General features: G+C 32.2%; 1 protein-coding gene across 7 annotated transcripts in view; it reads right to left on the reverse strand.

Moving 5' to 3' along the window:
• The window catches only part of LPHN3 (latrophilin 3), a 952,179-nt gene that overhangs the window by 570,456 nt on the left and 355,069 nt on the right, over positions 1–26,654 (reverse strand). For all 7 annotated transcript variants that reach the window (XM_010841647.1, XM_010841644.1, XM_010841645.1 and 4 more), the window contains exon 3: positions 15,546–15,764. In XM_010841647.1, coding sequence (XP_010839949.1) covers positions 15,546–15,600 — 55 coding nt within the window. In that variant the 5' untranslated portion in view covers positions 15,601–15,764. The remainder of the gene's footprint in view (positions 1–15,545; positions 15,765–26,654) is intronic.

Here is a 26,654-nt window from a genome sequence, read left to right on the forward strand (position 1 = left end):
CTTTTGCCTTTTCTAAAACCAGCTTGAACATCTGGAAGTTCACGGTTCACGTATTGCAGAAGCCTGGCTTGGAGAATTTTGAGCATTACTTTACTAGTGTGTGAGATGAGTGCAATTGTGTGGTACTTTGAGCATTCTTTGGCATTGCCTTTCTTTGGGATTGGAATGAAAACTGACCTTTTCCAATCCTGTGGCCACTGCTGAGTTTTTCAAATTTGCTGGTATATTGAGTGCAGCACTTTCACAGCATTATCTTTTAGGATTTGGAATAGCTCAACTGAAATTCCATCACCTCTACTAGCTTTGTTCGTAGTGATGCTTTAAGGTCCACTTGACTTCACATTCCAGGATGTCTGGCTCTAGATGAATGACCATACCATGGTGATTATCTGGCTTGTGAAGATCTTTTTTGTTCAGTTCTTCTGTGTATTCTTTCCACCTCTTCTTAATATCTTCTGCTTCTGTTAGGTCTCTACCACTTCTTTCCTTTATTGAGCCCATCTTTGCATGAAATGTTCCCTTGGTATCTCTAATATTCTTAGAACAGAGCTAAAATCTTAAGTTTTGTTTTAAAAAAAATAGTGTATATGTTATCCCCTAAGTTATTATATAAATTCTGGGGAAATATTTGAGTTATAAATATAAATCAAATTTTTCTTCCTGAAGCTATTATAAAACTAAGTCTTCAAGATAAATATTGCAGTTATATGTCTGGCATTCCATTAAAAATATGCAATCTCAAGTCTGGAAAGAACCATTCAACTCACACAATAGATAATAACTCTAAGATTATGTCTGCTAAAAATCACTAAGTTTCATATGAGGAAACTGTGACTACAAATTCACTCTGTTCTTGAGCCACCCACCCAATTACATATGAAGAAGCAAGTCCTTCTTCATGTTGAGAAACATGTGATATCTGTACTATGGCATTCTCTACCCACTTGTCTAAATTCAGTGCAAATAGGCTATGTGTAAAACACATTAATCTAGTTCTAGAAGACACCTGTCTTCAAATATTTGTCTTTTTATTTAGAAGATTTAAGCAAATACAATATCGTTTTCCTTAAATCAAACTTTACTTCTTTCCTTTTCTTCTTTTATTTCTACTTCATTCTTCTATTAACATGTGCTGCTCTGATGGTTTATTGCTAATTAAAATCACAGGTCTACAAAATAAGGTGATTCTCAACAGGTTATTAAAATGCTTTGGGAGAAGCCTCTAAGAGCTGGTTAAGGGATTTTGGTTTGAGTTTCTCTTCTAATAACTATGTGAAATGTCATTACATCATTAGATTGACAGTTCCAAGTTTATTTGTGCATCTTAGAATTAATGATATTACTATGTATGATTCAAAGAGTTGCTATGAGTAGTCACTGAGCTTTTGTGTGAAAAAGTGTTCAACTAATGGCAACATGCTACGTAAATGCTACAAATTATATTGAAATGCTTGTTATCAAAAAATGACTGAGTGATACAAAATACCTAATCCAATTTAGTGCCGTATCTATATCTATCTATCTATCCATAGAGAAAGGGTAGAAGAGGAGGGAGGAAGCAGGAAGGAAAGGGAGGAGAGAGAGAGAGATGACTGCTATTATTTCTTTGCTTTTAAGTAACTGTCATTTCCCATTTTTTGTGTTTCTTTACGCATACCTGAAAGACTCTACCTTCCGGCCATCACCTTCATCTTGGCTGTATTAATAAATTACTTCTTTCCCGATTTCTCCCTAAAGTAAGTATGACAGCTGCAAAATTGCTTTATAGGCTGGGTACAATTGCACTCATTTTGTATGCTAGTAAGGTTATTCTCAAAATCTTTCAAGCTAGGCTTCAGCACTATGTGAACTGAGAACTTCCAGATGTACAAACTGGATTTAGAAAAGGCAGAGGAACCGGAGATCAAATTGCCAACATTTCTTGGGCAATAGACAAAGCAAGCAAATTCCAGAAAAACATCTACTTCAGCTTCATTGACTATGCTACAGCCACTGACTGTGTGGATCACAACAAACTGGAATATTCTTAAAAAGATACGAATATGAGACCTTACCTGCCTGCTCACCTTACCTGCTACCTGAGAAATCTGTATGCAGGTAAAGAAGCAAAAGCTGGAACCTTAATGGAATAACAGACTGATTCAAAATTGGGGAAGGAATAAGAAAAGGCTTTAGTGTCACCCTGTTTATTTAACTTATATTTAGGGTACATCATGCAAAATGCCAGGCTGAATGAATCAAAAGCTATAATCAAGACTGCCAGGAGAACTAGTCACAAACTCCAATATGCAGATGATACCAGTCTAATGGCAGAGAGTGAAAAAGCTGCCTTAAAGCTCAACATGCAAAAAACTATGATCACGGCATCCAGTTCCATCACTTTATGACAAATGGATGGGGAAGAAGTGGAAGCTGTAACAGATTTTATTTCCTTGGGCTCCAAAATGATTGTGAATGGTGAGTGCAGCCATGAAATTAAATGACACCTGCTCCCTGGAAGGAAAGCTATAACAAACCTAAAAAGTAAAGACATTACCTTGCTGACAAAGGTCCATATAGTTAAAGTTATGATTTTTCCAGTAGTGATGTATGGATATAAGACTCGGACCATAAGGAAGGCTTAGCACCAAAGAATTGACGATTTCAAGTTGTGGTGCTGGAGAGTCCCTTGACTCTTGAGAGTTCCTTGGATTGTAAAGAAATCAAACCAGTCAATCCTAAAGGAAATCAACCCTGAATATTCATTGGAAGGACTGATGTTGTAGCTGAAGCTCTGATACTTTGGCCACCTGATGTGAAAAACTGACTCATTGGAGACCCTGATGTTGAGAAAGATTGAAGGCAAAAGGAGAAGAGGGCAGCAGAGGATGAAATGGTTAGACATCTTCACTGAGTGAAGGGACATGAATCTGAGCAAACTCCGGGAGATGGTGAAGGACAGGAAAGCCTGTGGTGCTGCTGTCCACAGGGTGGCAAAGAGCCAGATATGACTTAGCAATTTAACAACAAAGTAATCTCTAACAATTGTCATAAATGTTCCACTTCTACCTGACTAAGGTAGAAAATACCAGGTAGAAACTACATCATGGGAGTTCTAATACAGAGAAAACTCTGATTTAATTCTGGGTCTTAGAAGAAATGGCTCAGAAGTGATGACTTTTCTACCTGTATATGATGAAGCAACCTTTAGAGTATATGCCTATATTATTTAACTCAACAGATTCTTCTAATGCTTGTCTTATGTAGTGTTCATATGCTCTATGTGTACATGCATCTTTCCTTGCAAACTGAGTTTCTTGCTCTTTTCTAAAACAGAGCTTGTTACAGGAAAATAAACACTTTTAAATGTTTTAAACTTTCATCAAAAGACTGAACTTTCAAGTTCTGAAAGCAATATAAGACATCCTGAGACTAGTGGAAAAAGCAAACACCTGTTATGAATAAAGCTAAAGGGAAATTAAATTCCCAGTGTTAAAAAACAAAAGAAACAACATTAAAAGATTATTTTTAATTGTCTTTCAACCATGATATCTTCTATGTTCTAAAAATAAAAGAAAAATTGTGGCTCACTGTGGTTGCTTATACTGAAATACTGCAATAGAAATATCTCAAATATTTGTTAAAATGAATAAGCAGAGAATAAAATTCTGGTACTGATACAAATTTGAAAAAAAAATCAGCTCTTGAAAGCACATTATTTTCATTTAAATTAAATAAAATGTCACAACTGTCTCTTTGCAAACATAATGCAAACAGATTTCAATTAATGATAACAGAAGTATAACTCTGGAATTTATTCTTTGGAGAATACAAATATTCCTTTAATTTCCCTTCGTCTACTCTCCTCTTAAAGAATGTTAACATTTTAATGGTAGAGAAAATGTGCCTTCAGAATATTCCAGATAATTTCTTTGAAAATCTTTATAACGATAGTAATGAGGCACTTTACCTTAATCCCATTGACACCTGTACTTGACATGTAGGAAAAAAAAAAAAAAGCAGCAAAAATTATACATATTTTGACAGAGATCTGTCTTGTTAGTGAGTGCTTTCTCCCCATCCTAAGCTAATCATAACTGGCATTTCTGAAGGTAGTTGAGAAGAATGAAAATGTTTTTGGTATTATTTTTCCAAATAATAAGGGACTTTTACCAATCAACCCCATCCTCAGCACATATACAAAATGAATGCCTAAATGCTGGTTCACAAGCAAGCAGACGTATTAACAGTCTCACAGGTCAAAACAACTGACTGTGTTTTTATATTATGCTACATATATAGAGAGTGTAATTATTATTGGACACTTACTTTTAAAAACTGATGATTTTTAATTTGTGTACAGAGGCATGATGTCAAGCTTGCCTCTAACAACAGTGTGTAACCCGGAAAACATCTGGGCTATCTCAGCTCTTCCCACTGTCCTGAGCCACTGTGACTGATATAAAAGGGTTCCTTTTAAACAAATATGAGTGTTCCCTGGAGGGAGCATCATGCCATCCTGTTGCTTTGAATTTTATGTATTATCTGTCTTCATTATTTAATCATGTGCCCTTAAGGTCTGCATGGTTTCATCAACTTCACTATCAAAAGGAATTTTTAAAATGGATCATTGCTAAACAGTCACCACCATTGTTGATTTATAACAAGAGCTACAGAAAATAATAGTCCTGATCTAATTCAGGTAGTGTCTGTGATCACTATTTTCACAGTATCTCTAACAGCTTGGAGAGAAGCAGTTATATGTAAAAGCTGTTTGCTCTTTCATCCATATAGAGGATTTTTTTTTCATATACAAGGTCTAATCATCTCTGGATCTTTTTTCCTCATGACATCTGTTATTTTCTAATTCAACAACAAAATTAACTGGTTTTGAAGTTATCAGAGTCTAAGGAAAAAAATGAATCATTGAAATATACTATTTTGAATTTGTATATTATCTTTGTGTTTAATCAAACAATGATTTCTCTAATTTAGCTCAATGTATTTATCCCTTTTTACCTCACATTAATAATATCAAAGGGAGGGTACATCTGTCACTTATTATTCAATTTCTTCAAACCTGGGAAGATTAGTAAAGACAGGAAATTTCACTGGGCTTATAGCCTAATTAAAAGCAACAGGCTTAACTATGAATAGTTTTTCAAAACGCTCAAACTTTTTTTTCTTTTTTTGCTTATCTAAGCTTAAGATGTTCATTAGTAACTCATTAAAGACTTAGTTACAGTTCAGTGGGTGAGTCCTGAATATAATGATGGAATGTGTGTACAAATGTGTAGACTCATAATTAGAGAAACTGTCACATTTGGGGGTTAAGAATATACAATGCAGTATTTGAAAAACACTATGGAAAGTAAGTGACCCAAGACAGTGTAGTATTTTAAAATTTGCTAACTATCCAGGTCATTTGGTTTTTAGGTCTAATTCTTAAAGGTATGTTTTAATGACCACATTTTCCCAAGATTAAATGTGTGAAGCTTGGTTCTAAGGCCTTTCTATACATTATTTTACTTAATCCTCATAGTACAACAAAGTAGGCCTAATTACCCTTATAAAAAATAAGAAAACCATGATTCACATGGTTAAGGTCATGTTTCTTGGAAGTAACAGAATTGGAATTAGATTCTAAGGCCTGAAATCTTTTCACTTCATTCAATAGAACCATGCAAATTAGAATTCCAAAGCAGTTTAAATTGAATAATACTATAAACTTCAGTTTCTGGGCTTCATGTAAGCATTATTTTCTAAATAGGACATCTTCCTTTATTCAAGGTTTCTTAAAAATGTAACAGCTGTTCAGTAATAACATTTATAAATCATTATCTTTATTTAGTCCTAATCTTTTCTCCTGAAATAGTATTATTTCAGATAACTCCAGTGGGCTGAAATAGTGCAAGTTGACTAGGATTCTTTCCAAATAATATTTCAAGTCCTTTTCCATTTCTCATCTTTTTCTGTTTAAAGATGTGATATGAGTGAGTCCAAAGGATACTAAGTAACATGTGTAGATTTGACAGACACAACAAATAGCATAACTTTCTTAAGATTTAAAGAGGCATTGAGTTGTTTGTAGAACATACCAGAGAAAATAAGTGTATGGAAATAAAAGATGCACTGTTTATAATTTGAGCAAAGACACAAAAAATGTAAAAAAGAGGGCTTTCTGAATCTGGTAGAAGAATTCAGACTAGAACAAAAATAGAAATGCTTCTGGCCATCAAATTAAAGCTTAATGTTCTTTATCATTTTCTTAAGGAGGAGTAATTGGAAACTAACTAGAAGAATTCAATGAATTACCTAACTATTCTGTGTATCATTCACCACTATTCAATTCACATATCAGAATAAAGTTTCAATCATTGTCAATTAGTAGTTTTTGCAATCATAAAAAAACAAGTTAATGAACTATTTTTAGGAATAAGTAAAAAAGAAGGTGGAGTGGGGCTAGACAAATGATATATGATTTCAAAGTGAATTTAAAATAGCTGAGATGTAAGTGGGCAAATCCAAGCAAAAAGCCTCTTAGAAAATGCATCTAAAGATTTCTTAAATCCAAATGTACTATAACAATGGTACCCTGTGACCTTTTTACAAAAAATATATTTATATAAAGAATACTTAGAAATGAAAAATAAAAATTAAGAAATGATTAAATCATATTTCTTCAAGTAAGATATGCAAATAACCAAGTACACGAAAATGAGCTCAAGATTATACATTAGAGACATATAAGTCAAGATTGGGAGTTTAGGATTGACATGTACAAACTACTATATTTAAAATAGATCATCAAAAAGAAACTACTGAGTAGCAAAAAAAAAAAATTATACAATGAGATACTACTTCATTTTGACCAGATTGATTAAAAGAAAAAAGACAGTAACAAATATAGTTGAGAATGCAAGAATGTTTGCAACGTATCACTGTGCAACCACTTTGGAAAGTAGTTTAGCACTTCCTCAAAATGTGAAATATAGTAATCATGTGACTCAGCAAGTCCACTCCTAGGTTTATACCCAAGAAAAGTGAAAACGTCCACACAAAAATTTATGCATGAATTTTCATAAAAACATTATACAGAATAGCCAAAAAGTGGGGAATAATCCAAATTTCCATCCACGGATAAATATAATGTGGTATATTTATACAACAGATTACTTGGAAACAAACAAGAACCATTGATACATGCCATGGTATACATATATTTTTAAAATATTATGCTAAATGAAAGAAGCAAGTTGCAATGTCTACAATAGGGAAAAGCATAGATACATTGATTACTGATGGTCCGGGACTGGGTCTTCCCAAGGGGAAGATGGATGTGACTACTAATGGATATAGGATTTCTTTTTGGAGGACTAATTACACTCTAAAAGGTGCACGATTATGCAAACACTAAAATCCACTAAACTAAATTTTATGGTATATGAAATATATCTCAAGAAAGATATTTTAAGTACCCATTTATAGATTAAAAAAGATATTGATGCATCAAATCTAATTTTTAAAAAACTACCATATATTTTAAAAATATTTTCTTCTTCCTTCATCACAAGAGGACTACGATTTTCAAACTTATTTATAGGTGTGGCTATGAGGCAGAGTTTTAATTAATGGAAGCGGAAACAAAAGTAATGCGCACTATTTCCAAGCATATCCATATAAGAACCTCCCACTGGAATCCTCCCAATACTCTTCTTCCTTCTGTGGATAGGAATGACAATGAGCCTCAGAAAGATATTGGAACTCTTGTGCCATTAATAGACTGAGTCTATAAATAACTGTGAGAACAAGAGAATGGCATCCCCTCTGTCCTTCAAACACAGAGATATGCACACACGTGCACAAACACATACACACACACACACACACACACACATATACTGCCCAACCAGAAACATTTATCTTTCTTGAAACGTTTGGTGAACAAGAATATATTCTCTAGAAGCTATTATTCATTTTGAATTCTACTGTGACCACAGCCAAAGCTTACGCTATCTAATACATTAAGAATGGAAATTAAAGTAGGCAACTCAAAGAAGTCTTTCTCCAAAAGTTCCATAGTATATAATTCGAAACACATACACACACAATTGATTTGATCCTTATTTGACTCTTTCTTGTCTTAGATATTTGATTTTCTGAGGAGTCATTCCTTGAAAATTACAATACAAATATAGAGTGCAGTGATTTTTCAGGAATCTCATTTTCAAAATTGATCAATTACACTAATTTTGATATTATATCTTAATTACTGTTCTTTCATAATATATATGTTAAATTTATATCTACCTATTATTCTTTTCATTTTTGTAAAATTTTGCTTAATATTCTATATATATATATATCAATATATATTTTAGAATAATTTTGTTAAATTTCTACATGGAAAAGCTCACATCAGTACTCTGAAAGCAGTTGTGTGAACATACATAACATTTAACTTGGAAATAACTTACAATTTTGCTGTTCCTAGTCTTTTTTTATTCAGGAACATGGTATATTGGGTGTTTTATTTTATAATTCACAGTAAGTTTCACAGTTTTCTTCTCCTAGGTTTAATGTAGCTCCTCCTATATTTCCTAAGTAACTCAGGCATTTCATTTCTACTGTGATGTAATCATATATGCATGTATGAATCATAAACCTGAACTTAGTGCTTTCATTGATTCTGGAAAGTTATTATATTATTGATTTTCTGAATGCATCATAATCTACCTGCAAATAACAATTATATCTTAATATTTGAATATTTATTCTTGTTTACATTTGTTGATTATTATACTAGCCAAAACTTGTGGAATTATTTTAAATAAATGGTGGTGATAATAAGTAAGGCTGTTTTGATCATTTATGACCATTTATTTTATATAGTTGTGAGTCAAAAATGAGTCATTCTTTTACTTTCCGTATTATCAAGATATTTTCTTCTATGGGTACAAAGATACAGTCAAATTTTATATACAACCATGTTCCCTTATACTGCGATTTGTAACTGTAATGTATCAATGACCTTCAGTGCTGAGCCAATAATCTATGGTTAGATACACAATTATTTATTATATAACATGCATTCATAATTTTTTAAACTTTAATGAAGGGCTAGAAATGTCTTAATTTTAAGGTGAAATCAGTATTAAAGACACAACTTTTATTTCTAAAGTTAATCCACTTTTTAAAAATATGCGCTTGCACGACTGCAAAAAATATCTAACAACCATTAGTATTAATTGTACCACCAGGTCATGGGATTATTGAATTTTTGCCTTCTGATATAAATTTGTTTGAAGAGGATTACTTAAACAATAAAATAGGTGACACTGGTAATGACAGACAAAGAAATATACGAGACTATGTTCTTATACTTTATCAAGCTATAACCTTGACTTCATGACATTCATATCACCACAAACTACAGTGTGCATAGATCAAATAAACACAGAAAGTTTATCAAGTGTCACTGTGAGAGCCTAGTTTTGTTTGAAGGTGTCTAGCCATTACTTTTGGAAATTACAACCAGCATATTTCTCTTGCAAATCCTTAGCTAGCCTAACTCCTTTGGTCAAATAATTCATACACAGTTTTTCTGATACAAAGACAAGTTTTTATATTTAAAGAAACTAGTTCTGCTACGATGGTAAAGAAACATAGATTCAAATAAAATAAAAATATAATTATTAAAATAAAGTTTATTTTTAATTCATCAATTAAAAATCTGAAATAAATTAGAGAATGACTTAACCCTAGTTTTCAACAGGGCCTTATTCTGAACTGTCAAAACAGATCATAATGTAACATTGATATATAGCATCTTATTTGCATGATAAGACTCTTTCCTATTGCATTTCAATTTTTTGATTGGTCACATTAAGCAATTATTTTCCAATCTGAATGCAGGAAATAATTGTATGAAAAATGCCCTATGGCTATTTACATGAAATTATAAATGTAAGAGCACTATTCTTACATTGAGAATGAAAATAAATAGCAATGCAAAGAAGAGGGAGACAATTAGATACTTATATATTACACATCAAACTACTTGAAATGTATTCAACATCAAGTGCACAACAACCATCCTAGTATAATCAGTTTACCCCAAAGCCAAGAAGCACAAAAAATAATATATGATTCTAAACCCTTGAAACAGTCACAGTACATAAAATCTGAAGATAGAAAATGCTACTTTGCTCTCAAAGTGCACATTTCTTACTTGTAGAGGAGTATCACCACAATAAAATTCACACATAACATGTTTTGCAGATGCAAAGGCAAAATAAAATTATTTTCCAATTGCCAAACTGCACACTGAATGCACAGAGAAGGCTCCTAAACACATTCTTACAAAGGAAAGCTGTCAGATGTACATATTGGTAGTACATACTGTTGTATTAGAGACTGCATAGTCAACTTTTGAAATATATATTAATATTTATTTTGAATTTCAGTACCAAGTGGCTAATGCATTAATAGATGCTATTGGATGTGTTCTCAATAATCTCATGTATCATGATGATGACAAAGATTTCTCAGTATAACATATTTGACCATACAGATAGTGATATTACTGCAAGTATTACAAATTATCTAGGCTGGCAAGCATTATAAACATTTAAAGGATGATTAATTTCTAGAAAAAAAATAGCTAAGCAGAGCTTAGAAGTCAACCTACCACTTTCACCATTAATAAAACATGACTTCATAAAAAAATTTATATGGTAATATTTTCTGTGGTAAAATATAATTTGGTACTTTCTCAAGCTTCACATATTATTAGAGGTTAAAATATTTTGAATTATTATTTTAAATCATTGGCACATTAAATATTACTATAACTAAAAATAGATTAATAATAAAACAAATTACAAAAACCATAATAGTACAAGATATATGTGTTTGATCATTGTTTTGTCCCTGCTAAGAACTTTATAATAACTAATTTGTTAGCTTTAAAGTTCATTAATATATAAATACACATGCAACTTTACCAACACAAAATAAACTTGGGAAAAAGTACATATATGGTGGCTCATGAAAGAATTTTTTAAATTCTACTTTTTTCTGCAAAGATATCATTAAAAATACTGTTTCCTTTTACATATAGTAAGCTACAATGATCCTGTTTTCTATCTCTATCATTGTGATACACTTGCTAAGTACAGTTTAATGAACACAAGATGCAGTTAAAATATTTGAGCATCGCAATCACCTTCTCAACTCCCAACCCATTATGGCTTGGGTGACGTACCTCCCAAGAACAGGTCTCCTAGTGTGGGTCCTATACTGAACCATGACACTGTTTTACCGCCAGTCAGGATGAGTCCCAGGTGCTCATGGTATCACTGGATTTTTGTTCTCTGATCTCTCTATTTTCCCTTGCTCCCAACCACATCATTAGAACAAAAAAGTCTTTTATCTTCATGCAACACTACATTAGTTAACACCAAAGAACTGGCCATCTGCTTTCACTACTTCTCTTTACTTCTGCCAGGTCTCATTGCATTATAGATAAGGATTTTATGGTTATACAGGAAGGAGACACAGTCATGGAAAACAGAAAAATAGAAATACAGAGGTACACAGAGACATAAAATATGGACAGATAAACATAGAACCAGAGACATTTCTTAAGTTTAAAGTTGTGTATATATATATATATATATAAAAATATACACAAAATGTGGATATACTAATTAAGTTTATTTTCCTATAAAAAATACTGGCCAGACTCTCTAGGATGATGTGGGAGATTACTCAACTAGTGTAAATATTATTCAGAATTAATTATTTAGCTTAGTTTCTAATTTTACCCATGCAGAAATCATGCAAAAAATGCATCACTTACAATTACATACTACTACCACTGACAATAGAGAATTATATACTAAAATATAATATACTGACAATTATATATTAAGTCTTTATATATATATCTGATATATATAATCAGTTTGACAATAATTTTGTTTAGATACTAGTATTAAAATTTTCTGGCAAAATCAAAATGCTGAGGTTCTAGTAGCAAAAGACTTCAATTCTCAGGGTAAGAATAAGGATAATTGTATATATTCCTTATCTAATGCTGAGAGGTTTAGCTCTATTTCAAAGTAATTAGGGGTAGGAAAATAAAACAGAAAAAAGATTAACTGAGTGCCAAGCACTATGTTAGAACTATGTGTATATCATTCATTTCTTAAAATAACCCTACATGGAGTGTTTGTTCTTACAAATGAAAAGCAGGCTTACAAATTTTAAGTTACTATAAGCTTGAGGGAAGAATTTAGAATCCCTTGTTCATTACCATAGCTTTAGTAGCTAGCACAGTCATCTGACTCACAGTCTATGATAAATGTTATTTGTTAACTAATTTACCAAGTAACTGTTACAGAACTTGTAGGCAGTAGAGCTGAAATTTTATCTCAGATCTGTTAAGACTTCAAAGCCCAGTCGGTCTATGCCCAGAACATGGAAGAGGCAGAAATCTACCTTTTTACCTCATCTGTTCACAAGAACCAGGAGAGCTGATGTGGAATTTTCTACAGGGAAGAATGGCTTTAACAGGAACTGATTATTTACCTGCAGTTAAGACCAGAGCTCAAGAAGCTAAATCCTTCATTTTAAGACCTCTCTGGGTCTCATGTGCAACTTTAGTCAAGTTGTTTGGTCACTTGGTACCCCAATACTTTCACTATAAAAAGTTATATACAAAGTAATGATAATAATAAGTAATATTAAACCCATGAGAATGCTGTGATAATTAATTGTACCAAATACATTTAAAGTTTATGGCTATTGAATCACTATGTCCTTGTCACTCAGTCATGTCCAACTCTTTGTGACCCCATGGACTGTAACATGCCAGGCTCCACTGTCCTTGGAATTCTTCAGGCGAGAATACTGGAGTGGGTAGACATTCCCTTCTCCAGGTGATCTCCTTGATCTAGGTCTCAAACCCGGGTCTCCTGCATTGCAGGTGGATTCTTTACTGTCTGAGACACCAGGGAAGTAGTCATCATTATTATATACTCTGGAGAAAAGGCCAGAAATTTGGGTCATGTCCAGAAAAGTTAATTCTCTCTGATCAGGAGAAGAAATATAGCTAGGCGTTGCATCAACAGTAGGCAAGGACATGCTATCCAGGGATGTTTTGGAAAAAAAGTACCTCTATTACTAAGACATCTATTTTATTTCAGTCCTCTCAGGTTTCAAGCTATATGGTATTCCTTCAAGCCAAGACGGGTGGGGACTCCAAAAATGTCTAATTCTATTATATTTTTGCACTGATCAAAGGCACACACACTTTCTGTTTATGAGCAAGCTGAACTCAAAAAATCTGCTTACATGGAGCCCTTCATTTACAAGTTTAAAGTGGCATCACAAGGCAATGGAGAAAGCCTTCCACAGAAGGCAGTCAAAACTGACTTGTATTTTCTCTGGTGAAAAATTTTAAAATACTTACACAAGGTAATAAGAATAAAGTTTATAAGTGGAAAGTTTCTATACTGTTTAGCCTGATATGCATAGGATGATATAAAGTAGTTCACAGAAAATGAAAACATTATTTTAGTTTTTTAGTCAAAATATTTTATATATTTTTATATACCAGGGTCAATAGTTTCTGTACTTTATTAGTTTTTAAATACTTATTACAGTTGCTTGAAGAGATTATATGTGTGTTTCTGTATGCTTGTTCAATACAGGTCTCAACTCAAGAATCATGGTGTAAGGCTCAGTGATCTTTGGGACCCATGAGGTACAAAGTAGGTGTCAGGTTTAGGAGACCAGAAACTGCACCTCTGAAAAGAAAGTCTTTCTTACAATGTGTATTTCTGCTATTTTTAACCTACCTTGCTCTAATAGTACAATTTTAGACTGACTTTGTAAACATGAATTGTACATATACTTAAGAGTTTTTTTTCCTGAATATCAGTATCAAATGAAGAAGCTCTCAGGGTAAGCTAATTCTTAGCTGTTACAATTTACTAGAACAAAAATATACGGGAAGGGTAGATAGTATGATGAAGGAAATTAACATGTTCAATCACTTAATATCAGTCATGTTCTGTGCTAGATTTTTTACATATCCTATTTATTTAATCTTCAAATAAACTTACGAGTGAGACATTTTCATAATATCAAAAAGGCTAAGTAGAATCATCTTTAGGTACACTGACAATTAGAAAAGCATTTGTTTAAAAGAACATAATTCCTATACTGTGCCATATCACAAAATGTTATACATGCCCAAGTATATGAATGTGCAAGTGTCACATCAGTATAAGAATTGAGGGAAAAATTTGAAATATTTAACAATTTTACATTGTTTAAAATGAGATGGTTGTATAATTTTACTTTTATTTTTTAAAAAAGCACTATCTTATAGCAATTTGTTGGAAATAAAGTTGTGAAAGCAGGGAAACTTTAGGGGAAATATCAAAAGACAAGTGATTTTATCCCATTTTTATAATGACAGTAGAATGCAATTCATGTTAAAACATATGAATGAGTCAAATTAAGAACTGCATCACTGAAAAACTACAATAGATTTATTTCTACAGTCAATTAAAAACCAAAAATGAGCCAAGGAGGCTAAAAAGTCATTTCAGCTGCCTGCTAAACTCTAATACTCTGAGACCTCCTAAGCAGTGGCAAGTACAGCTGTGTCCTTTTTTCTTTGCTATAATTATCATTAACATATGCGACAGTGACTGTATTATGCCATTTTCATCTAAGGGCAAAACCAATGATAATCAGTAGAAAACTTTAAATTGGGAAAAAGTAACATATGTATAGACTTTAATCTGGCAATTTTTAGAGGGATTAAATAAATATTATTCTAAGTGGTACAGAATTTGTTTTGCTTATTTATTGACTGATTAGATGTTTTATAAAAATTTGCAAAGGAAGATAGATTATTTCTTAACTATCATACTCATGCTATAAGTACCAAGATGTCTAAATGAACATGTATACAGTCTTTTATGAGTATATTAGCATGTTTCAGGAAAAATACATTTTTGCTTATGTTGATACTGTTTTGATAATGCTTTTTATCTCTTTTCTCGTTAAAAGGGATATCACAATTCTGTCTTAATGAGAGGTTTCAATTTAATTTTGTGTGTTAAGGATTGAGCATGGTACTAAACACTCAGAAACAAATAATTACTGGGTTCAGGAAAGTAGAATTTGGGAGTGTTTTCTTTCGAAAGGGCATTTACTATATTAAAAGCTATTTTACTTAGCAAAACAGGTCATTTAAATTCATAATAAATGATAGTTAATAATTTAAATGATACTCTTTAAGGGTGATAAAAATAATAAAACATGAAATTAAAAAATAATTTGGTTAGATACACATTTTAAATGGTATTTTAAGAAATAAAACTCAACATTCTATTTATTACAGCTTAAAATACATTACTTACAGCTATTATTACATGGTAGGCAAAAACTGCAAAATCATAGCACAAGAATTTAAAATAAAGGATCTAATGTAAATTACTAAGACAACATTAAGTGTCACAGAAAAATATAATTAAAAGTCTTACCATGAATTATCGGTGCTAAGAGCATCATGAAGACTAGTAGCTGTGATGGCCACATTGTCGTGAGCTCGGCAGTGAGGATGCCTCAGGAGTGAGTATTCTAAACTTAAAATAAGTGTCTTTCTGATTCTTTTTCTGTATCCCAAGATGGATGATTAAAAATAAAACAGCTCAAAAAGAAATATTCTTCAAAACAGAAACACCAATACCCAATTCAGAATCCTGCAAACAAGAAAAAAAAAAAGTTATCAAATATAGGTTTTATCATTTCCTTGAAAGTTTCCTTGCTGACAAGAACATCTGTATACCTCCTCCCTTCCTCATTGTAATCAATACACACATCATACATAAAAATAAGTAAGTAACCTAAAAGACATTATTAACTTACGTATTACCACAGTATTTATTTCCCAATCCCCAAACTTACTGACACAAGTAATTCAGTCTCACTGGACAAATTAATATAAATCAACCATACTCATTAGTATAATAATTAATTTGTATAATTTGTCAATAGGTTTAAACATTTGGTGTTTACTTAGGGTAAATATTATCCACAAATATAATTTTTACTAATAATAGAAAAGTTTTTAAAAAACCATTCATTATGATTACTATATGTGTGAACAAAAAAGTTAAATGTATGAGTCCTACTTTCATTCTAGACCCTGAGAATAATTCAGAAATTATTCTAAATTTTAACTATATTACTTTTCTAATTATTTTTGTAATTAAATTTGGGAAAATTATAATTTATGTTAATTAATTATGCTCAATCATAATCAATTCATTTAGCAAAAGTCTACTGAGTGTCCTCTAAATTACAAAGTACAGTGCTAAGAAAATAGGGCAAAATATTGAATAAAACATGCAACCTATCTTCCAGGATCCTACAACTCAAAATGACGAATTTTGCTTAAAAGTGTTAAACACATATAGAAGACACTAAAAATTTTAAGCATTGTAAAGTTATTTCACTGAATCAAACTGATATAGCTGCCCTCTCTTTAAAGTTTGCAGATATATATGTTAGAAAGTAAAAGTATTGAAGGTACATGACCTCAATTTTGAAGATGTTGTTTTTTACAGTGAACATCTTTAAAACTGATCAATCAAGTACTAACTAGGTATTCCTTTTCTTTCTTTCTTTTCTTTCCTCTCTCTTTCCCTCTATTCAAGTAATTATTGATAGTATATATTTCACTATTGTGAAATAGTGTGAAATATATTTCACATTTTGAGTATAAATCTAAATTTTTTTCTGGAAAGAAATATTCAAAATAGAGATAGTTTACTGAGGATTGTAATAACCTTCATTCTATCAAAACACATTGGAAAATATTTCTGAAGTGCTCGCATTCATTATAAGGCAAAATTACACAGATTTATCTGAATTTCTGGCACTACTATTCACAGTATGTAAGTAAGAGCACAGGTTCTGAAGCAAGACCATCTAATTTGAATTATTAGCTCTACTAGTGGGCTTCCCTGGTGGCTCAGACAGTAAAGAAAATCTGCCTGCAATTTAGGAGACCCAGGTTCAGTCCTTGGGTTGGGATGATCCCCTGGAGAAGGGAATGGCAACCCACTCCAGCGTTCTTGCCTGGAGAAGTCCATGGACAGCAGAGCCTGGCAGGCTACAGTCCATGGGGTTGCAAAGAGTAGGGCACAACTGAGCAACTAACATACACACAACTCTACTAGTACTAAGACTTGGGGTAAGTCATTTAAGCATTCAGCTCCTTGATTTCCTGTCTGTTAATGGTGGGGAAGCAATGTTACTTAATTCATATGGTTACATGAACATTAACTATGTTAAAATTTGTCATATATTATATGCAATACATAAAAATATGTGTTGTTCTGAACAATAAGTATGAAAGTGCTATGTATATTAACAATTCTTATACATCTCATGAGTTTTCAATTTTATCTTACTTTTACTTTTTAATGTGGTTGTGTAAGAAGCAAGACATTTGAAAATTCAAGCAAAACTATTTACTGAGTCACAATTGTAAAGATAGGCATGGAATAAACTAAATCTGGAAACAACAGATATAATAATTTTCTTTCTAAACTCACAGACATAATAGAAAAACTAAGCTCATAATAAACACTCTCATAACATTTTACTTTTACAAACAGAGAAAGCATTGACAAGAAAAAATGAGGTTGAGATAAATAATGTGAAAAGAATTTCTGTGTAACATTTTGCTTGTTTTTTTAATTAACACTGTGACTTATAAGAAATCATTTAGAACTTATATTTAATTGTCATGTCACAAGTATATAACTCTTTCTGAAAATAAATTTGAAAGCAGGTACTAATTTAAAATAGCCTTCTTTTACATGAATATGATTATGGATACTTAAATAAGGATACGTAAATTGACTGACCCATCAACAAGTAAACAATCCCCCTCAACGTTCAATTATCTTTTCTTCCCCTCTATAGCATCAAGGGACATGTATATGTACACAAACAAATACACACAAACACACGCACACACACATATATGTAGAAGATAAATATATACAATACTAATTTAATAGCAACTATTCTAGGTGAGTTATTTATTCACTATTTCAAAAATATATACTAAATATCTTCCTTGGTGGATACTATTGAGAATGTAATTAAAGTAGAAAAATTTCTCCCACAACTTCTCCTGTAATGGGAAAATCATAATACATGAAGTCTCAATATAAAGAGAAGAATTAACATTTTTCAGTTCTTTTCATATGACAACTAATTTTCTAGGTATTTACACAATTATATGATTAAATTATCCATACAGATCTATCATGCAGATAATATTGTCTCATGTCTAACTGAGAAGGAAATCAGACATGTTACTGAGCAAGAATTTCAAACTGAATGTCTGCCTCCAACATCAGTGCTCTTTCTTCTCTCTATGGTAGAAATAAACAAGATGTATGGAACTTCCCTTATAGCTCAGTTGGTAAAGAATCTGCCTCCAGTGCAGGAAACCCGGGTTCGATCCCTGGGTTGGGAAAATCCCCTGGAGAAGGAAGTGGCAACCCATTCCAGTATCCTTGCCTGGAAAATATAATGGACAAGAGGACCCTGGTGGGCTGCAGTCCATGGGGTCGCAGAGTCAGGCACTACTGAGCGAATAACACTTACTTACTTATGATCATAATCAGGGGTGTTACTTGTGTAAAGGAATAGACAAAATATAGCAAGTTTTTGAGGACAGAGTTAGGCTTTGCTTTAACATGTTACCCAATTGTGCTGAGTAAAGAACAAACGAACAGCATGGATATATGAAGTAGGTCTAGAGGGACAAAGAGAAAGAAGAAGATAGACATGCTTAAAAGGAAACTGGACAAATTATAATATTGCACCCTTTGAAGGAATCAAAAAATTATTTCCATAGTGAAATATGAGTAACACAATTATGAAGTAAATTAAGTCTAGTTTTAGTGAAAACCAGCAGTTTATTTCATGTATTTTCAACTTGATGAAGGGACAGGAGAAAATCATAGGAAGTATAAGAAAGTGATTATCTATAATAATGACTTATTTTAGGATATCATGGCAGGGCATAAAGTCATGTCTACTAAGATTACTTTGAACTTGATTTATGCATAAAAATTTGTTTTCACAATTACAGTGTAACCATGTACTGTTTACTATGTAAACACCTGTGTGTAAACAGAGGCGAGGAAAGGAATTTAGATGAATGGAAGCTGTTATTTGACGACAGTGACATGTTCTCACACTCTAGCCTCACCATCCATGGACCTTTCACTCACAGTCCCACAATAATATGCTAATTTGGAGGTACAAATAATAATATAGAAATTTTAGTAGATAATGTTCCAGACCAGACTGTTCATAATCTACAGAAAAATAAGCCATTACTCTTTCAATACTAACATTAAAAAAAAGAAAGAAAGAAAACTTTTTGGAATGTTTTTCTTTTCCAATTACAGGTTGTTATTAGCCAAACCAATCAGTTTTCATATAAAGGGGATTTTTACTCAAATCATTTTGGAAACATAGCTCTTCAAAAACACATAAAGGAGAAAAACCAAGAAAAGACATAAGACTCATTAAATAACTCTTGAACAAAATGATTACTCAAAAAAATTTACTACTAATAAAAAGAATTTGACAAGTCAAGTTCAACATATATTTCCAACTCTAAAGAATTTCTTTAAACTTTTCCATGTACAAAGCTCTATGTTAATACTATGGGTCAAAATAGGAGAATGTGGCTGAAAGTCTAAAATATCACTATTTTTAAACAACTTCTAGTAAAATATGGATGCCAGAAGGTGTACTCACCAATAATTTAAAGTGCTGTGCAAAATGTGATATGTGTTAAGTGAGATATTCTAGAAACATGTGCACACACACACACAACTTGCCAAAAAGTCTTTTGAAAAAAACAGCAAAGGACTTAAAAACATGCTGACTGAACATTCTGGTGCTAGGCAAGTTTACAAAGCTCTCTGAATTTCAGTTTCTTCAACTGCATAAGAGAAAAATATACACCTGTATTTTGCTGAGAAGATTAGCATACCATAAATTACTGGGGCTTCCCAGGTGGCACTACTGGTAAAGAACCCACATGCAAATGCAGGCGACGTAAGAGACGCAGGTTCAGTTCCTGGCTTGGGAAGAGCCCCTGGAGAAGGGTATGACAAGCCCCTCCAGTATTCTTGCCTGGAGAATCCCCATGGACAGAGAAGTCTGGGGGGCTATGGTCAATAGTGTCCACAGAGTCAGACTGAAGCAACTTAGCACACACATTGCATGATGCAGAGATGTCATGTCATCATGGATGTCTACCAATGCTTGTTTGTCACTCACCAATTCCTTTGTTTCCTTAATTTCTTCAGAACTGAGGAACAGACCATATGCTTGACTCCCACACCTTAAATCTCACTTACATATTTAGGAAAATCATACACAGTCTCCTTGAAAGAGATGCACACTGTCCTAAAGAAAGCTATGAATGAGTAATGGATACTAAGACAATGTAAGATTTTATTTTTTAAAAAGAATTTTCAGTATGTTCTTCTTGTTTGAAATACACTATGTTACTTAGGATATTAATTTCTAGTAATAAAACATATTAAATTAATTTAAAATTAAGTTGCTTTAAAAATTACTACTGAAAGATAGTTTCTAAGATATATCAAAGATTATCAGAAGATGGCAGACAGTTTTCCCTGTTATGGTATCAAAAATCTGGAGTGAGTGAAAGTCGCTCAGTCATGAAGGACTCTTTGCAACCCATGGACTGTAGCCCATCAACCTCCTCTGTTCATGGAATTCTCCAGGCAAGAATAATGGAGTGGGTTGCCATTTCCTTCTCCAGGGGATCTTCCCAACCCAGGGATCAAACCTGGGTCTCCTGCAGTGCAGGCAGATTCTTTACTGTCTGAGCCACCAGAGAAGCTCTCAAAAACTTGGAAGGAATATATTTATCTTGATTATAATATCTGTCCTCCATCAAAACTATATAACTTCATTACACTTAACCATATTATAAAGGAAAAATTGAGGTTGATGAAAGTGTTCTAATTTATATCACTAATATTTAAGATTATAGTTAGGAAACTGTGATTTGACTCATTTTCAACTAAACATTAAAAAAAAATTCATAATATGGAAAACATTCTATAAATGCTTTATGTAAGTAAAATCTTTCCTCATAAATTACATGGAAAATTCCTTATTTGTTCAGATTAAAATTTAATAAAATTTATTTAATTCAGATTAAACTTAATTCATATCTAGCATAATTATATGCTAAAACTAATTTTTTTTGTTACTGCTGAAATAAAAGTTCTTCTGAACTTGGACATTGATTTACTTTGAGGAAACTGATACATGGCATAATTTTTTCTCAATTTAATTTTTTCATACATACTTCTCAAATCATATTTGAAATTTTATTTTATATTTGCTATCTTTCTATACTCTAAATAAAGATTAGTATTAGCCTGTGAATGCCATTCATCTTGGAATTGTTGCTTCTACTTTTAAGCTATTCTTAACTACATATCTATAAAATATCTTAACCTCAATCTTTTCCAAATTAAATTGCATGTCATTATTGTACTTTACCCTCATAATAACCTACTAAAGACACTATAATATCTTCTTTACAATGTTTTTATATCCTCTTTTTATTTAATTATTTTTTAATTTACAATATTGTATTGGTTCCACCGGTTAAATATTCACTTATTACAAATTCTGCTAACTACAAATTGCATTTCATATCTACCTTAAAAATTTATACTAATCCACATTTCATTTTATATATTTACATGTTTGCCATTTAAGTATTTTTAGAGCTTGATTTTTTTTACATGTTTGGCACATGCCGAATGTTTAAAATGCCTTGTGGCACTGTTTTAATAACTGATTGGTACATAGTCCTATAACACCATTGCTAATTATAAAACAACAGTTTCCCATTCAGCAACATTTCCCCATTCCAAATAGCTAAACTGCAGCTATTTCCGCCCTCCCCCCCCAAAAAAAAATCCTCTTACTTTAGAAATGTTTATAAATATTGTTTGAGTGTAATCTGTATTCTTCCAGGTTATTAGACAGATTTTGAAATTTGAATGATTTGCAATTACATTCATTAACAAATATTAACTTCTTAGCAATATAAAACTGACATATGGTAACTTAATGAAAGTGATACATTTTCAAAAAAAGTTTATCCATATTAACCAAAAAGAATCAAGTGTTTCTGAGAAATATTTAACAAGGATGGAAAATATATTTCAAATAGAGTATTTAATTATGCATGGATGCTTAGATAAGGAGTTTAAGTGCTAAATATTCAAATTTAATATGGCAATATTTCCATGATTTATCATAAGCACATACAGGTCAGTGCTCCATAATCCATGTCCTATAAAACGATACATGGTATCTATTCTCACAAACATGTCTTTCTAACATGGTTCTACATGGAAGACTCATTCTGCTGTGAATGGATGCTCCAAGTTATAATTAACTCTTAGGGAAAAGAAGTAGAGCAGTAAAATGAAAAATTAGATGACTATTACACAACTTCTCCCAATCACCATCCTATAAAATATTTAAACGTCTGGTGTTAATGATCACTGAGTAGAAGCAAAATAAGGTTTAAAGTTCAGATTGAGTAAAATACATATTTTTAAAATATTAGCTATAGTTTACAATGTCTAATGGAGAAGGCGATGGCACCCTACTCCAGTACTCTTGCCTGGAAAATCCCATGGATGGAGGAGCCAGGTAGGCTGAAGTCCATAGGGTTGCTTAGAGTCGGACAGGACTGAGCGACTTCACTTTCACTTTTCACTTTCATGCATTGGAGAAGGAAATGGCAACCCACTCCAGTGGTCTTGCCTGGAGAATCCCAGGGACAGGGGAGCATGGTGGGCTTGCACAGAGTCGGACACGACTGAAGCGACTTAGCAGTAGCAGCACAATGTCTAAAACTTTAAAAAGAGTACTTTTTCTTTAAAGTTTTCTTGCTGCTTGCCAAAAGAATTATTATATATAACTTCTCAAATGAGAGTGCATTTGAGTAGACTATGGAATTTTTAAGTTTGTAAGGATACTTGTGCTAGAGCATGAGTAGATAAAATTTGACTAAACAGTGGTTGGAGAAGGATTTTTCTAGGTTATGAGTTGTTATGAAGAAAGTTAAGAGCAGATAAAAAACAGCATGCTATAGAACTCTAATTTGTCTAGTATGTGAGGTCTACTGAGTAAGTAAGGAGCAAGGGAATATCATATAAAGAAGGATTTGGGTAGAAGAGAAAAGGTTGTGAAAGCTATACAAAGAATTTGAATTCAATTTACTTAGTTTCCAATGATGAATTTTGAAATTTGAATTTCTTTATTTTCTTTATTTTATTTTTTTTTAATTTCTTTATTTTAAAAGCACAATTTGCATAAATAAAAATCACTGCAAACATTATCTTTCAAAAATGAGGGTATATATTTACAGTGAAAGTGTTAGTCAATTCACGGAATTCTCCAGGCAAGAATACTGTAGTGGGTAGCCCTTCCTTTCTCCAAGGTATCTTTCCCACGGAGGGATCAAACCTAGGTCTCCTGAATTGCAGGCAGTTTCTTTACCTTCTGAGTCACCAGGAAAGCCCCAGGAATACTGGAGTGGGTAACCATTCCCTTCTCCAGGGGATCGTCCCAACCCAGGGATTGAACCTGGGTCTCGAACATTGTAGGCAGATTATTTATCATCTGAGCAACCAGGGAAGTCAAATATTTATACAAAGTATATTTAAAAATTTTTTTAATCTTCTAAATTACTCTTAAACATTTGAGCATTTTGCTCTGAAAGTAATTTATGTGAATCATCTTTGGTTTGATATAGAGAAACTGAGTTAAGATATTAAATAAAATAGAAGTATTAAGTGAACTGTCAAATTAATAAACTAACTAGTATTTAGATAGTACCTAACATGACACCACACAAAAATATCAGAGACTTTTCATTTTCATAATATGATGCATTTATCAGGGTTCTAAACTTGCATAACATTTCTAAGCAGCTGTTATGCTATCTGAGATAAAATACTGATTTCAGAAAATTACCACACTTTCAGATACAACGGCAGTGGTGTGCACTCAGAAGTGTATTACAACCAAATAACAGACTATGTGTTTAACTCTGCTACTTATCTGTTCAGATGTATATTTTATAACACATTCAAGACAAATACAACCTGGAAGAAATTCCACATACACTAAGTATATGTTTGAATTGACCTAGAACCAGATGCGGCCATATCTTTCTTAGTCCCGTTTTTCTGCACATTAAAAAAAAAAAAAAAAAACTCCTATGAACAAGTATTAAACAGAGCCATCAGAATCAGCATGAATAGAAGGCATAATATGAGCTTTGGAGTGAGAAAGTTTTAAAGTTCTCTCTTCAAGCTGTGAGCTGTATGACCACAGGCAGATGACTTAATTTTTCTATACTCTAATGTTCACACCTAAAATTAATACTTATTCCACCATATGGTTAGAAGGCTTAAATAAAAGTTATACACATACATGACCTATAAAGATACCTGGCAAGAGCAGGCATTCAAAATGTAAGAAAAATCCATGTTTTGATTTAATGAAGGGTTTTATATTCAAAAGTAGGATTATAAATGGTAAAAGAGATTACATTTGGTGGTGACTGAGACAGAAGAGTGGTCAATAGGAATGGATGATTGGTTGTGTGAGAACTGGGATAGAATCAGAAAGTATAATGTAAACACCACACTTTTAGAAGATCAAATTCGTCCTGGCATACGGAGAAAAAAATGGAGAGGAAAGAAAATTAGGCTAGTGGTATTAGTAACAATATTACCAGAGTATGAACTTTGGGAGTTCACAGTCACTTCCAAGTGTAGAATTGTGACTTAAAGTATAGATTACTTGAAGAAAGTCAAGACAACGATTTCTCATATTACAGAATATCAAAGTTATATATTTTGTAAGGGTGGAAAGAAAAAGAATAAATCAGGATGAAAAAGAAAAAGAAAAAAATAGAAGATAGTTAAGAAGATACAGGAAAAAAACATTAGAGTTAGAATAGTCCAAAAGTAAAACGACATTTTCACTATAACTTTCCTGAAGTCTTCATTCTTTCCTCATTCCTTCCCTACTATTGTCCCACAAGTTACAAAGTGATAAGAAAAAAGATCCATTTGTATTCAATTAATTTTTTTAATTTACCCACCACACTTTTCAAACAATGAAATGCTAAGTCTCTACCCATTGTCTGAAATCCTAACAAAGTATTTTCTACTGCTTAAGTAAAACACATATTGCCTTATAATTATATTTCAAATATAATTTGATATTATGTAAGAAAACAGGTAATCCAGAAAGGTAACTTTTAGAAGAAAGTCCTCTAGAGTAAAAGTCCCATCTAATTGTCTTTCAGATGATGTTATGATCTAACAAGTGTCTATTAATGTTTGGGAACAAATTTGGATTTAATGAGCAATGCTATTTTTAGCTTTAGGGCAGCATATCATTTAGCCATGAAATAGATTGATGTTTTACTAAGGATCATTTCCTTGCAAAGTGTCCTTGAATTAACCTTTTCCCTGAGATTCTACAAAGCATCTGGTTATTTCCAATAGGCTTTGGATAAGATATTTGCCTCCATTGATATGTTCAATAGGAAATAAAATCAGTGAGTTTGAAATTAACCTAAGTATAAATAATAGCATTAATGCAACCAGTTTGAGAAATAATGCTATTTGAAATGAGATAAGGAAAACTTAAAACTAGATCTCACACTCTTTTCATGTAGATGATTTGTAAAATAGATACTATGGTCTCTACAAATGAAAACTTTTGTCATCAATAGAATCTCAAACTTTTATCATCAATATTAGCTGTTAAAAATAAGCCTGATGAACACAGCCATTATTTAAAAGGATATTCAAAAAATCAACAACTGTTTTATAATGTCATTTATGATAATATTCAAGGACTGGTTTCTATTTCCAAGGGAAGTAGAAATTAACAAAGGCAAGCAAGCTATATTTAACACATGCAGATTCATCGGGTTTCTATTTCAAAGTAAGTAATTCTACTTCTGACAGGAGGAGATGAATCTGTTCCAAAATCTAGAGCATGAGGCAAAATAATAGTCCTCCTCATAATAACAATGAACATTTACTGATTCCTTACTATCAGGTACTGTTGTAATACCCTTAATTTATTTTAAAAATAAACATTAATATTAATTCTGTAACAACTTCAAATAAAGGGGCTATTGCTATTCCTAACTGGCAAATGAGGAAATTGCAAGACCAAGAGGTTAAAGAGTTTGCTGAGGTCACAAAGCTAAAAATAAACATGCTCAGATTTGCACCTGAATAAAGAAGGCAATGGCACCCCACTCCATTACTCTTGCCTGGAAAATCCCATGGACAGAGGAGCCTGGTAGGCTGCAGTCCATGGGGTCGATAAGAGTTGGACATGACTGAGCGACTTCACTTTCACTTTTTACTTTCATGCATTCTGTTTTATTAGGTTACTAAAATAATAATATTTATTGAATAAAATGAATATGATAAAATCTATGTTATCAT

This window comes from Bison bison, unplaced genomic scaffold (genome assembly GCF_000754665.1).
Source record: "Bison bison bison isolate TAMUID 2011002044 unplaced genomic scaffold, Bison_UMD1.0 scf7180017864165, whole genome shotgun sequence".
Taxonomy (NCBI): domain Eukaryota; kingdom Metazoa; phylum Chordata; class Mammalia; order Artiodactyla; family Bovidae; genus Bison; species Bison bison.